Genomic DNA, 13,591 nt, shown 5'->3' with positions numbered 1-13,591 from the left:
TGAGGGTGGCATAAGGGAAAAAAAGTTACATATCTTGGCTGTGCACCAAGAATGAATGCTCGACCCTAGTCACAAGCCCCTCAATCAGCCAAACCAGTTCCCTACGGAGACCTAATCAGGTCGAAACAGCGCTGTCTACAGTTGGGAGACTGTTCCTTCTGGATCATCATGTCATAAGGTCTCTTGCAGGTTATGCTTGGTGTCAAGGGAGCTGCCTTACAAGGTAGCTAAAACAGGCGTGGTTTTCCTTATACCATCCTGGAATTCCCAGAATCCCCCTAGTGGCTATAAGACTCCACACGCCTACAAGGTGGCCTTAATTGGCAGTCACTTACTTCCCCACCAAGAATTAAGACTTTTTGTGGCTTTTCACTGCTAGACTAGACAGTCATAACATGCACAATGTTGGATGCTGAATAATAAATCTAGCAAAGATTGCAACAGTATTTTAACTTTACATTTCCTATTTGTTGGCATAGCTTTTGCCAGAAAAAGAGCCAAAACTGTACGCAGAAGATTGTGTAGTATCAGCCATCCATTGTAAATTGACTTTAGCGTTGACTTCCACCTTGTGGCAATTTGTCAAAATTGCATGTGTAACTAAAACATCTATACCAGCAAAATGCCTGGTATAGGGATGCCCATGCATGAAAGCGGATTATCGCTAATTGCTGTGCTGCACCTAAAAGTACAGGGCCACCTGATAGTAAGTTATGGCTCAGATGTACTTTGTGAGGGCACATGATGATTACATTGCCTTTTGATATGCAATGCCAAGGCTGTTTTGAGAAGATTCGCCTTATTGAATTAAAGGGAACTTGTCACACATTTTATTCCAGTGATAGGTTCCCATAGACTTTTTAATACTATTTGCCAATCTGCTTCAATGATTAACATTACTGCTTCCACTCACCTTTAAAAGTATATAAAAGCGTACATGGCTCTGTGCCAGTCACTTGTGTCATCATGGTGCCTCATGACTTGATACAGTTTGCTGGCAGGGAGCTAGGAACAGATAACCCCTAGTTACGAGCAAACCTCTGCCCACTGTAACCTCTGGTGAATGTCTCTGGATGCTTGGGCTGCAATGATCAGCTACAAGGTGTCCGTAATGAAGTTTTATTGCAAATCCCTGTTCCCATAACAACACAAAATTTTGAAAATGCAATTGTCACTAGGACAAAAAAAAAAATATCTGGTGGAAAAATTATTAAATATAAAAGTTCTGAATACATACAAATTCAACTTAAGAACAAACCTACAGAACCTATCTTGTACGTAACCCGGGGACTGCCTGTATACTTTATATAATTTTAAAAGTGAGTGGAAGCAGTAATGATAATTATAAAAGCAGATTGGGAATTAATATTAAAAAAGTCTATGGGAACCTGTCATTATGTGAAAATGTGTGATCCTGATGACAGATTTACTTTAAGTTAACTTAATGCAATTTGGCAAATCTCCTTAAAACAGTCTCTGCATTGAGGTTTCACAGCGCAATGTAAACGCCACATGTGACTGCCCTTAAGAGTAGTTTTTTCCTTTTTAAAACAGATGGAACATTAGAGGGGGTGAATTAACATGTGCCCAGCACACTGGCAAACCAAGCAGCATAAACTTCTCTTATGAATGAAGCTGCACAAAAGACTGCATGACCATGATAGCTCTAAGTGGCACGCAAACCCATTACAGAAGAGGCCCACAACCTCTTTTGCTCCCACGTTCACATTTCCATACCATTTGAATTCATGGGTCAAACTAGTGTACCACTACCAAAAAATACGCCAACTCCCATAAAATATTTTCTTAGAAATTATAAAGCAGTAAAGCTCTACATATCACGCAAGAAAATCCAAAAATATAGTGGAGTCAGACAATAACCAATCCACAGTCCAGAAGAATGAAAAACGGGGGGCACTATCGCTCTGCCTCCTCTATATCTTCTGTCAGGGTGGGCTTTTAAAGGGCAACGTGACCAAACAGTAGAACATATGGTGGTGCACAGCACTTAACAGCATAATAAATAAACAGTACCCCTGCTCTGCCCGAGGACTTTTTATTGCTGAAATTAAATAAAGGAACTGCGTTTCATGGTAAGTGCCGCACCTAGTTTTTTTCTAGACAATAACCAATACAGACCCTTAATCATAAATACAGACTAAATACAGATAATCTAGTACCGTATATACTCGAGTATAAGCCGAGACCCCTAATTTTACCACCAAAAACTGGGAAAAACTATTGACTTGAGTATAAGCTGAGGGTGGGAAATGCATTGGTCACAGCTACCCTCAGTATATAGTCAGCCAGCAGCCAGTAGTATACAGCCTGCCAGCACCCAGTAGTATACAGCCAGTTAGCCCCCAGTAGTATACAGCCACCAGCCCCCAGTTGTATACAGCCACCCTGCCTCCAGTAGTATACAGCCAGCCTGCCCCCAGTAGTATGCAGCCAGCCTGCCCCCAGTAGTATACAGCCAGCCTGCCCCCAGTAGTATACAGCCAGCCTGCCCGCATGTAGTATACAGCCAGCCTGCCCGCATGTAGTATACAGCCAGCCTGCCCGCATGTAGTATACAGCCAGCCTGCCCGCATGTAGTATATAGACAGCCTGCCCCCATGTAGTATACAGCCAGCCAGCCCTCTGTAGTATACAGCCAACCTGCCCCCATGTAGTATACAGCCAGCCAGCCCTCTGTAGTATACAGCCAGCCTGCCCCCATGAAGTATACAGCCAGCTTGCCCCATGTAGTATACAGCCAGCCCCTAGTAGTATACAGGCTGGCCCCCTCCCCAGCACTTAAAAAAAAAACTTATATACTCACCCTCCGATGTCAGCGCGGCTCCCCGATGTCGGCACGTCCCATCTTCTTTCTTCCCCCCGGCTCTTCTTCTGTCTTCTTTCTTCTGTCATGGAAGCGGCCATTTTTCTTCAAGCAGCCACATACTATGACGTGGCTGCTGCTGACCAAGAAGAAAACATGGCTCCATCCATGAGAGAAGAAAGAAGACGAGCCGGGGGTAAGAAATAAGACAGGACGCGCCGAAATCGGGAGCCGCGCTGACATTGAGAGCCAATCCGACATCGGAGGGTGAGTATATAAGTTTATTTTTTTTAAAGTGGGTTATTTTTTATTTTTTAAGTTAAGACTCGTGTATGAGCCAAAGGGACGTTTTTCAGCACATTTTTTGTTATAAACTCTGCTTATAAACGAGTATATACGGTATATAAAGCTGAGTGGGTGTGTGTGGGTCGGTGGGTATGTCCGCTAAAGGAATCTGCACCATCGCGAGTAGAGAATAAGTTAGATGTGTCATTTGGAGCGCACATTGAAAGATGAAAAAAAAGAAAAATAGAAACGTAAACTGTAAGAAGTCCATTGGCAGCAAGGGGTTAAAATGCCCCCTACAACCCTTGGTGTTCCCTGGGGAGAATGGGTTTCGGGTTCCTCAGGGGCTCTGCAAACATGTCCTAGATGAAACCAAAATCTGGCCTACAAAAGCTCAATAGCGCTCCTTTGCGCCCCCACCCCGCCATGTGCCCAGACAGTGAGTTACATTCACATATGAAGGGTCCTCTTACTCGGGAGAAACTGCACAATAAAATGGTAGATGGTAGTTACCTAAATCCAGCAGTTTCTTTGCTATGCCCCTCAGATTATCTGAGTGTTGCAATGGCAGGTTACTCACCCTGTTAGTGATGTGTCGTTTGCGAAATAGGTAGCTCTTTTACGCAACTTTTACTACAGGAGCTGGCTCCACTCAGTGAGCCGATGGTATACTTAAGCCCCTAATCGGCTTACCATGCCCCCTTTAACCCAGTACAATTAGGGGTAATGGCTGGACTGCGGCTCCCTATTATACATTTAATAGGAAACCATTCAGGAGACAGAAGAGCCAACTCTTCTTAGTGAGCGACACTTAATCGTACCTTTAAAGGAAACCTACCATCAGGAATACAGTATCTGAGGTATTCCGGGTGGTAGATTCCCTCTTGTATTCTCATCCCACACTGTTTTTTGCCTATGCTGTTGCCTTATCTTTACATAACTCAATGATACAGATTTAAATTAGTTAGATTAGGTAACAGCATAGGCAAACTGATGAGACCAGAAGAAGGAACTTCCATCAGTAATACCTCAGTTAGTGTAAGTCTGGCTTAGTGCACCTGTTTTTTTTTAAGTTTTGTCTGCTGGTCAGATATATCATAGCGGTTTTTCCCTATTAATACATATTGTGTATAAGGAGTTAAAGAGAACCTTTCATCACCCCAAACTTATTAACTTTAACATACCCGAATGTTGGGACTTGCTCACTGATTCAGGGGCACTTTGAATTGTATTCCTAGCCCCCACTGTTACCAAGATATGAGCACCGTTCTCTGACCATTCAATATAGCGGATCGTCAGAGAGGAGGTGCTGCAGCAGGGGTGGGGGCGTGTGTATATACTAATGTTCTCTGACACCGTCTAATCAGCGGCGGACGGGGTCAGATCAGATCTTCCTTAGGCACTGAACTTGCAGAGTGGTCTCGTTGTTCTACAACTAGCGAGACCACTCTGCCTACTGCTGCTCGCTCCCAGTTCGCTCTGCACATAGGTCTTTAGTAAAACAGCTTGAAGTATTTTTGTAGGTGGCAGTCAAGGGTTTGCGCCAAACTTTTATCAAACAAAACAAAAGTCACAATTTTCAATGCTGTACACTATACAATAGGGAAAAACTTAGAAGTCTTATGCTCAAAAAAAGTCACAAAAACGCACATGCACCATGAAAGGTCATAAATGAAGGAAAAGTCAAGCCAAAACTTACATACAAGTGCCCCATTGACCCTTGTCAATATGGGACTGATCCCATATACCTCCTCACAGTAAATGTGAACAAACTTGAAAACCAAACAGAACTTTATTTCAGAAACTGTGCTGCATTTCCTGTGAATTGTAACAATAACCTCATAGCTCCCCCAGCAGCAGTAATATCACGCCATCCTCACCCACAACTTGGCCCTTCAGGCTTCTCTTCCTCTATAGACTTTGTTTCTCTTGTTTGTAAATAAAGTTTCTCCTCCTGCGGAGATGCTTCTCTCTTTAGTATGTCTGTCTTTTTCTAATAAAGTTTCAAGGGAAAAAAAAAAGCAGGCGAGTCGACGTCATCGGGCAGCTGGCTCCGGCGGAGTCAACATGGCGACTGCAGGCTCCGGGGGTGACGGGGAGACAGAGACGTCCTCGCTTCACTTGGTGAGATGTGACTCTGTGCGACACTGTCTCTGTAGTTACTTCCCGCAGGGGCATCTGACCGCCATGTCTGTCAGGTTGTGTTATGTGTGTTTGTGTCGCCATAGACGGTGCCTTGTATGAGACCTTGTGTCTGCCACTACGTGCTGCTAGTCTGTCTCATGTCATGTATTGTCCTAGTGCCTTCTTTATGGGCATTGGAGGGTGTATTGTGGTGTACTGCACATTACCCCTCTTATCTATGTACTCCCATAACATTTATGGGGTTCTCTATCATATTCTAACATGTAGAATATAGTAAGATAGGAAGCAATAATTTCCAATTTTCCCTCCAACTCAAGTGCTGCATAAAAACCTTTCTGTTTCTTATCAATTGTCCCGATAACATTAACGTGTCCATTTATGTATAAATGTATGTTTTATTCAGATGTTGTTGTGTTATGCTTCAAGTCTTATGAAGTGACCCAAGTAGTCTTGAAAGCTTGCAAATGCCATCGTCCTGTTTAGTTAGCCAATCAACAACTATGGACAGATGCTCTTATAAGGCATCACTTGCAGTTTCTACACACAGCCGCAGGAGCACCCCTTTATTTCCTTCCAATGTGTGCTTCTAGAATAAACAGTTATGGCCCTGTTAATCTATTAAAACAGTAAACCACATGAGAATGTCAAAACTGCTGCACAATGGTCATCTATCTTGAATGATGAACTCCAATGAGTTTTAAAAGGCTATGTGCAGGTCATTGTATGGCGGATTCTTCTTTTAGTTAAAAAGGCAGGGTTTCTGCAGGCCAAATTCACATGATCGTATGGGGTGCGTATGTGGAGGCAAGCTTGCAGCCATTCCCACGTACATGGCAATGGCAGGACGGAGCGCTACGGGGGAAAGGATAGGACACTGTGCATCTCTATGCCGAGGGTAGTTGGCACCCCTTCTCTTCTCCAGCGCTGTGGATGCATGCCCGCCCGGCTACGGCCAGGTGGGCATACGTTTGTGTAAATGTGGCCTAAAGCTGTTCTGGTTGTAGGAATTCTGTAATTATATCCCTACCTGCAACACAAATGTTTGCTTTCTTGGGCCCGGTCCAATGGCAGAAGAAAAGACAGCTTGAGTAGTGATAGGACTTGCTCTGGGTTTTCGCAGCTTGGGCAGTTGGCTCATTTATCAAGCTGGATTGAGCCCATACAAATAAATTTGGACATAAACATCAACCTTGTGCATGTAGCCTAAAGGCACAATTCAATACTTGTTAAAAGGGGTATTCCCACGAAGACTAGTTTCTTATATATACTCAGGATAACAAAATAACACATTCTCTAATTCACTGTTATAAACAAATATACAGCATTTCACAGATGTAAGTCCAACCTTTCTCTATCAGTCCTGCTGTATACAATTTCAGTTGCCCCTAGACACAATTCTGTAACTTCTGAATTAGGGTTGTGTGGCCGCCATCTTGGATTTCTGTGTGAGATCGTGCAGATGAGATTTGTGTCTCTCTCCTCTGTGCCTGTAGCCCGCCCTCTGCACGGAGCTCACACTGCTGCACACTAAGACACAGACGCTTCCTGTCAGGAGATCCTGAGTAGAGAGAGGCTGCAAGCTACAAAGAGATAAGTGCTCTGGGGGAAGGGGGAGGCAGGCACATATCTGTGAGATGTAGCAGGGCTCACAATGTAACAGTGTAAAAGTTTGCAGCCTCTGTCTGTCAGCCTATGTATAATCGGCATCATGCATCTCATCATCTCGTCTCCCATTGTGTGTCAATGTTTTAGTACAATGTCAGAAGCAAGATGAGAGTGTATATACACCTGTACCCTGATAATCTAACCACATTGTCACCGCACATAACTAGATGGGTCATCATGTTGTGTCTGCTAACAGAGTTCCCGCCCACACCCTGGGATTTTGCACTGAGCAGCCAGGGGAATGATTTACAGTTTTTATTACCGATCTTCAGATGTGCCATCAGTATCATATTGGTGGAGTTGCAGCGCTCGGCAATTTCCGTCAGCTCCATAGATTAATGGAGCAGAACACTCATGCGTGGCCGTCTGTTCCATTTATCTGATGTAGCGACGAGAAGTCCAATGTTTTTGTGATCTCGTTTTCACGATCAGCACTGAGACCCACAGCAAGTTAACTTCAGTTCATGGGAAAACCCCTTTAATGCCTCCCTGGCACCTGGAAGTTGTCCAATACCTCATATTGGTTAACTTTTATATACCCAAATGTATATAATATATAAAAAATTATTTGTTTTAGTTAGAGAACTTACCATGCATATTAACTCGCCCAAATTTATACTTAATTAAAAACTATAATTTACAAGCATTGCCTTTATCTGTAAATAGTCCCTTTCCATGGCTGCACTGCTTTCCAATCATAGTAATGGAGTACAGTATATGTAGTGTTCACTGCAATTCCCCGTCCCTTCTCTAGTCCTGATTGACAGGTCTCACTGCTAGGATATGCTGCTGTGTGGAACATGGAGAGAGAGCGCTCTGTTGCATCGTTGAACACTTCATGTCATGTGACCAGGTTCCCTTTAAAGGGATATTCTAACAATTAACATTCATCAGCTACAGTATGCACAGGACAAGTAATCTGTTTGCTCAGCTCCCGGTTCCCTATTTCCTTAAGAGTAAGGTGAGGAGGTTTGAATGAAGTGAGGGCCAAGTGTGCAGCTGCTGAACCATTAGAGGTGTATAGAATTTGAAAAATTATGTTTTGCTACTAGCCATTTAGGTTATGGTTATCAGTAAGTAAAACTAAAGTTTATTTTAAAGGAAACCTACCACTTGAAGTGGCAGGTTTCAGATGGAAATACCGAGCACCAGCTCAGGGTGAGCTGGTGCCGGAGCTTATTCTTGTTAGTGTTTTAAACCGCGGTATCGCGGTTTAAAACACTTTTTAAAACTTTATAGCCGGCGCAGGCAGGTACGCGCTCGGCACTTACCATGCGCGCGGTTCTCCTTCTTCACTTCCTATGTAGCCGTGCGCATGGTAAGCGCCGAGCGCGTACCTGCCTGCGCCGGCTATAAAGTTTTAAAAAGTGTTTTAAACCGCGATACCGCGGTTTAAAACACTAACAAGAATAAGCTCCGGCACCAGCTCACCCTGAGCTGGTGCCCGGTATTTCCATCAGAAACCTGCCACTTCAAGTGGTAGGTTTCCTTTAACATTGTGTTGTATCTGTGACCACATGGGGCGTGGCCTGATGCCGAACTAGGAGGACGTGCGCCGCGGAGCTCCCGGGACCCGGCACCCTATCACCCTTCCCAGGCAGCCATCCTCCACCTGTACCCCCTCCATCCTGCTCCCCGGTGCCGCGGGTACCTGCCTCAACACTCCGGTGCCGGTATCGCGGAGGTCTCCGGCTCCGCGCGGCCCCCCCGCACTCCAGCTCCTGCAGCTCCCACGTGCCCAGCGCGGCGGCGGGACCGTAGCCGCCCGACATCGCGGCTGCACACCGGAGCGGTGAGGGAAACCCCCCCCCGCCTCGGGACATACGGAGCCGCTGACCCACTTGTAGGATCGCGGCAGCGCTCCAGTCACCCCTGCAGCCTGCCGGAGGCGACATGCTACTGGACTCCCCTGCGCTGCCTGAGGCCTAGGCGCGCAGGGTTAACCTCTCCCTTGCCGGACTGCAGCCAGGAATAAGGTAGGGAAGTAATTCCCCTGCTGCTGCCCACTTCTCACCTGGGGACCCCAAGCTGTGCAGCCCACCATACTCCCAGTGACCCCCTGCCCGGGTTCTGTTTTATATTAACCCTTGCAGTGCCGCTGCAATTCCCCACGTGGGCCCTGATTCTATTTCTGCTAATTATTGGACGCTAGGCTCCTCGATTGTTTATCACTGGCCCCCTCTGCCCAGACGCCATGGGTAACCGGAGGAGAACGGCTAAAATGCTCAAAACAGCGTCCGGGGTGTCTGCGCCTCCATCGGATGATGAATCCGTCCATGAAGATCCGCCATTCCAGTCCCTGGAACCCCTGGACGCGCAGGATTGCTCAACATCCCAAGCCGTTCTAGCACAGATTCAGTCGAACGCTGCCAAAAAGTTGGGGAGATTCTCCCGCACACAGCCCTGCTCTCCTCAGGGGTCCCCAAACTCCTCTCCCTCCCTCTTTGAAGGCTCCCAGAGCCCACCACAGCTTGTAAGCTATGAAGAGGGCGCTGATCCACCTGACGTGGCCACTGAGCTGGACCGCAAATTTGCAGAGGTGCTGGCGGCCATTAACGGATGCCAATCCAAACTGGTCACCAAGGTGGATGAGCTGCGACAGGACTTTGTTCTTTTAAGACACGATGTCCATAAAGCTAAAGAGCGAATCACCGAAACTGAGCGCAGAATATCTGAGGTGGAAGATGTCCAGAGGCCTATGCCGACACAGATAAGAGAGCTTCAGCGCCAAATGTCTGCATCCATCGACAGAGCGGACGACCTTGAAAACCGCCTGCGACGGAACAACGTCAGAGTGGTTGGCCTCCCTGAAAAAGTAGAAGGGTCTGACCCTGTATCCTTTTTTGAAAATTGGCTCAAAAATTTGCTTCCTGCAGATACCTTCTCCCCGTTCTTCACAGTGGAAAGGGCCCATCGTGTGCCATCCCGCCCTGGCCCTCCAGGGGGCAATCCAAGACCCTTCCTGGCCCGGCTGCTGCACTTTAGGGACAGGGACTCTATCCTCAGGGCTGTCCGTACCAAGGGAGAAATCCTCTATGCCAACAGCAGAGTGTCCTTCTACCCTGATTTCTCTGCATCCGTCAGGAAACAACGCGCACAATTCACTGAGGTCCGTGCCCGTCTCCGTGACAAGGGGTATAAATACTCCATGATGTATCCTTCCAAGCTCCGAATTGTGGACGGACAGAAGACTCGATTCTTCACCTGCCCAACCGAAGCACTTCACTGGGCTGATGCAGCTCCACGGGCTCCCGCTGCAAGGCCCGCACCTCCTGAGTGACTGGACTCATATATCCTTTTATCTGATGAGCTATGACATTGCTGGACTTAGTCCTGTATTGATGCTTAGGGGTCCTAAATCATTGCTCTAATTTTCTAATATTGCTTTACATTGGGGCGCACGCCTCGTATATGGTGCCCCATAACTGATGTGCTATCTCTTTTGGTCAATTTGGCCTGTGCGCCACATATGGCACTTATTTCTCTTTCCCCTCCCCTTCCCCTTCTTTGTACCTACTCCCCCCCCTCCCCTATCCTCTTACCGCTCCCCTCTACATATTACTCTTCCCTTATCCCCTCCTTTGCTCTCTTTAAACATGGCTGCCTAAATACCTCCTGTTTATATATACTCTGAGGGTTAGGGGTCCCGGGACAAATGGTGTAAGTTTGTCTTGAGTTAGGGACCACTGTTCTATTCTTTGATTGTTATTGGGTATAGGTCTGCACTACTGCTGTTAGGGTGTTAGACAGGGGGTTTATATTCTTGGGATTGTTAGTTCAGTTCTGTTATATTTGTTATGCTCACTGTTGTCTGTCTGTCTATGTCTCTGTGGTATGAAAGGATGAATGCTTGGTTGCTCACGTCTCCTTCCCCACACCCCTTTCCCTTCCGCTAAGATGTCTTCACTTAGGGTAATGAGTTGGAACGTGAGGGGACTCAACTCCAAATTCAAGAGGGCTCTGATGTTAGATGTCATTAAGCGTCAGGCCCCTCACATTGTATGTATCCAAGAGACACACCTTACGGGTCAGAAGGTCCTCTCTCTGAAGCGGGCCTGGGTGGCTAGAGGTTATCATTCCTCCTACTCTGTCTACGCCAGGGGAGTATCCATACTCATATCCAAAGCGCTTCCCATAGAGGTCATACAGGTAGCACCGGATCACTTTGGCCGGTACGTGGTCATACATTGTGCCTTGTGGGGCTTTACTTTCACTATAGTGTCGGTCTATGTCCCACCTCCCTTTGATCCAGCTGTATTGCACCTAATCTCCAGTAAACTTGCTTCTATGCCTCCTAGTCCGATCCTCTGCATTGGTGACTTCAATGCAGTCCCTAATCCCTCCCTGGATCGCACAAGCGGCCTAGACACAGGCTCGGTCCGTCTGAATGAGTGGCTCACTTCTCTAGACCTCGCCGATGTTTGGCGTAGTAAACATCCTCAAGAGAGAGAATATTCATTCTATTCCTCTGTGCACAAGAGCTTCTCTCGGATTGATCTGGCCTTTGTCTCCCCTGATATGATGCAGCACGTTGATCAAGTATCCTATTGCCCGCGCAGTGCATCTGACCACTCCGCCTTGCTTATCAATCTCCTTATAGGCCCCCCCAGCGACTCCCGCTTATGGCGCCTGCACCCGGCTTGGCTCCTGTCTCCTGCGGTCCAGAGTACTGTTAGGGCAGCGCACAGCGAGTTCTGGGACGTACACTCAACCCATCCTGATCCTCTTCTAGTCTGGGACTCGTACAAGTCCTCGGTGCGGGGAGCATTCATGTCGGGTGTAGCTGGCCATAGGAAGTTATTAAAGGCGCAGGAGGAGAGGCTGACGGCCACACTGGTGACCGCAGAAAAGGATTACCTAGAGAAACCTACTCCGGGTAATAAAAAGACTTGGGCTCAGGCGCAGAGGAACCATCTAGCTGTAGTGAAGGAGCGCACCAGCAAGCGCCTGCAAGCCAGGGAAGCGTCCATCTTTGAATTCGGAGATAAAAATGGGAAGCTGCTTGCATATCTCTCGCGGGCTGAACGTCCGTGTGCATCCGTTCCATCTATCCTTGACAGTAGCGGAGCCTTGAACACAGAACCCCGGGCCATAAACATGGTTTTTCACGAATTCTACTCTTCTCTTTACAGCTCCAGATTGTCCGCCTCTTCCGTCGAGATTTCCAGATTCCTTGACAGTCTTCCACTTTGGAGGCTTACACCGGCACAGTCATTGGAGCTTGATGCCCCGCTCTCGGCGGAGGAGGTGGAACTGGCCATCCAATCGTTGCCCCCCGGTAAGACACCTGGACTTGATGGGCTGGGAGGTGAGTGGTATAGGGATAACTGTGAGACTCTGGTCCCCCATCTCCTTAGCCTGTACTCCGATGCGCTCGACAGCGGTTCCCTCCCTGATTCTATGCGAGAGGCCCTTATTGTAGTTCTTCCCAAGCCTGGTAAGGACCCTCTGCATCCCGACTCATACCGTCCAATTTCCCTCCTAAACTCAGATGTCAAAATACTAGCAAAAATTCTGGCAACAAGGCTTAATAAAGTAATATTATCCTTGGTTCACCCAGACCAGACAGGCTTTATGCCTGGGAGGGGAACTGACATAAATATTCAAAGACTACACCTGAATGTAGCAGAGGCAGAGAAGTCTTCAGACCCTGGGTTTATATTATCCTTAGATAATTGCAAGGCGTTTGATTCTGTGGAGTGGCCCTATTTGTGGACCCTCCTGCCCAGGCTGGGTATTGGCCCTCGCTTCACAGCACTGGTTAGGTTATTGTATAATGACCCTAGGGCTAGGGTAAGGACCAATCTTAATATCTCACCTACTCTCCCTATGGCCAGGGGCACTAGACAGGGTTGCCCACTATCTCCCCTCCTCTTCGCGCTTGCCATTGAACCCCTTGCTGTGGCGATCCGTCACTCTGATAGCATTAAGGGCATTGCTAGAGGTTCTATCATTGAAAAGGTATCTCTCTATGCTGATGATACACTTGTATACCTTGGGGATGTGGGCCCCTCTCTGGAATCCCTTCTGTCCTTGATAGAATGCTATGGGGGGTTCTCAGGTCTCCGGGTTAACTGGGACAAATCGGCCCTCTTTCCCTTATCAGATATAGGGGTACGCGCCCTTCCCGTCCCAGTCCAGGTGGTGTCCACCTTTAAATATCTGGGAGTCCAGGTGTCACGCAAGGTTCAGGCATATACAGAATTAAACATCACACCCCTGATAGCTGCAACGGAATCGCGCCTAAAAGCCTGGTCCACTCTCCCCTTGTCCCTATACGGGCGTATTAATATATTCAAAATGATCTTCCTCCCCAAATTTCTATACCTTTTTCATGCTTGTCCTATACTGCTTCCTAAGAGTCTGTTCAAACGCTTGGACGGCATTCTCAGGTCCTTCTACTGGCAGAGTAGCGCCCCGCGATTCAGTTTAGCGCTGCTTCAGGCTCCCAAGTCTAGGGGTGGACTGGCTGCCCCGGATCTGTATCTTTATTACCTGGCTTCCCAGCTAGTATATGCCCAGTGGTGGATAGATATAGACATGGGTAATGCAGCTACTGCATTGGCTGGTGCCCTAGTAGGTTCCTACGAGGCCCTTACAAACTTGCTGTACAGGTATAAGTCCCCATCTGATACCCCACTCCCCCTACGTACGGTAGCGGTGTGCTGGCGT

At 47.3% G+C, this 13,591-nt stretch overlaps 1 protein-coding gene and 1 long non-coding RNA gene across 5 annotated transcripts in view; one reads left to right on the top strand and one right to left on the bottom strand.

The window, feature by feature from the left end:
* LOC140127265 (uncharacterized) overlaps positions 1 to 5,087 on the bottom strand; it is a 32,345-nt gene extending 27,258 nt beyond the window's left edge. The window contains exon 1 of the long non-coding RNA XR_011854971.1: positions 4,990 to 5,087. This is a non-coding gene — a long non-coding RNA (uncharacterized lncRNA). The remainder of the gene's footprint in view (positions 1 to 4,989) is intronic.
* A 20-nt stretch (positions 5,088 to 5,107) lies between these two features.
* The window catches only part of IREB2 (iron responsive element binding protein 2), a 36,852-nt gene continuing 28,368 nt past the window's right edge, over positions 5,108 to 13,591 (top strand). For 2 of the 4 annotated variants that reach the window (XM_072147712.1, XM_072147711.1), the window contains exon 1: positions 5,108 to 5,233. In XM_072147712.1, coding sequence (XP_072003813.1) covers positions 5,177 to 5,233 — 57 coding nt within the window. In that variant the 5' untranslated portion in view covers positions 5,108 to 5,176. Of the gene's footprint in view, positions 5,234 to 12,074; positions 12,228 to 13,591 lie in introns of those variants that run through there. The other 2 variants (XM_072147714.1, XM_072147713.1) reach the window with 2 other exon arrangements.

This window comes from Engystomops pustulosus, chromosome 4 (assembly GCF_040894005.1).
Source record: "Engystomops pustulosus chromosome 4, aEngPut4.maternal, whole genome shotgun sequence".
Lineage (NCBI taxonomy): Eukaryota > Metazoa > Chordata > Amphibia > Anura > Leptodactylidae > Engystomops > Engystomops pustulosus.
This window is presented reverse-complemented; position numbering and strand designations above follow the sequence as displayed.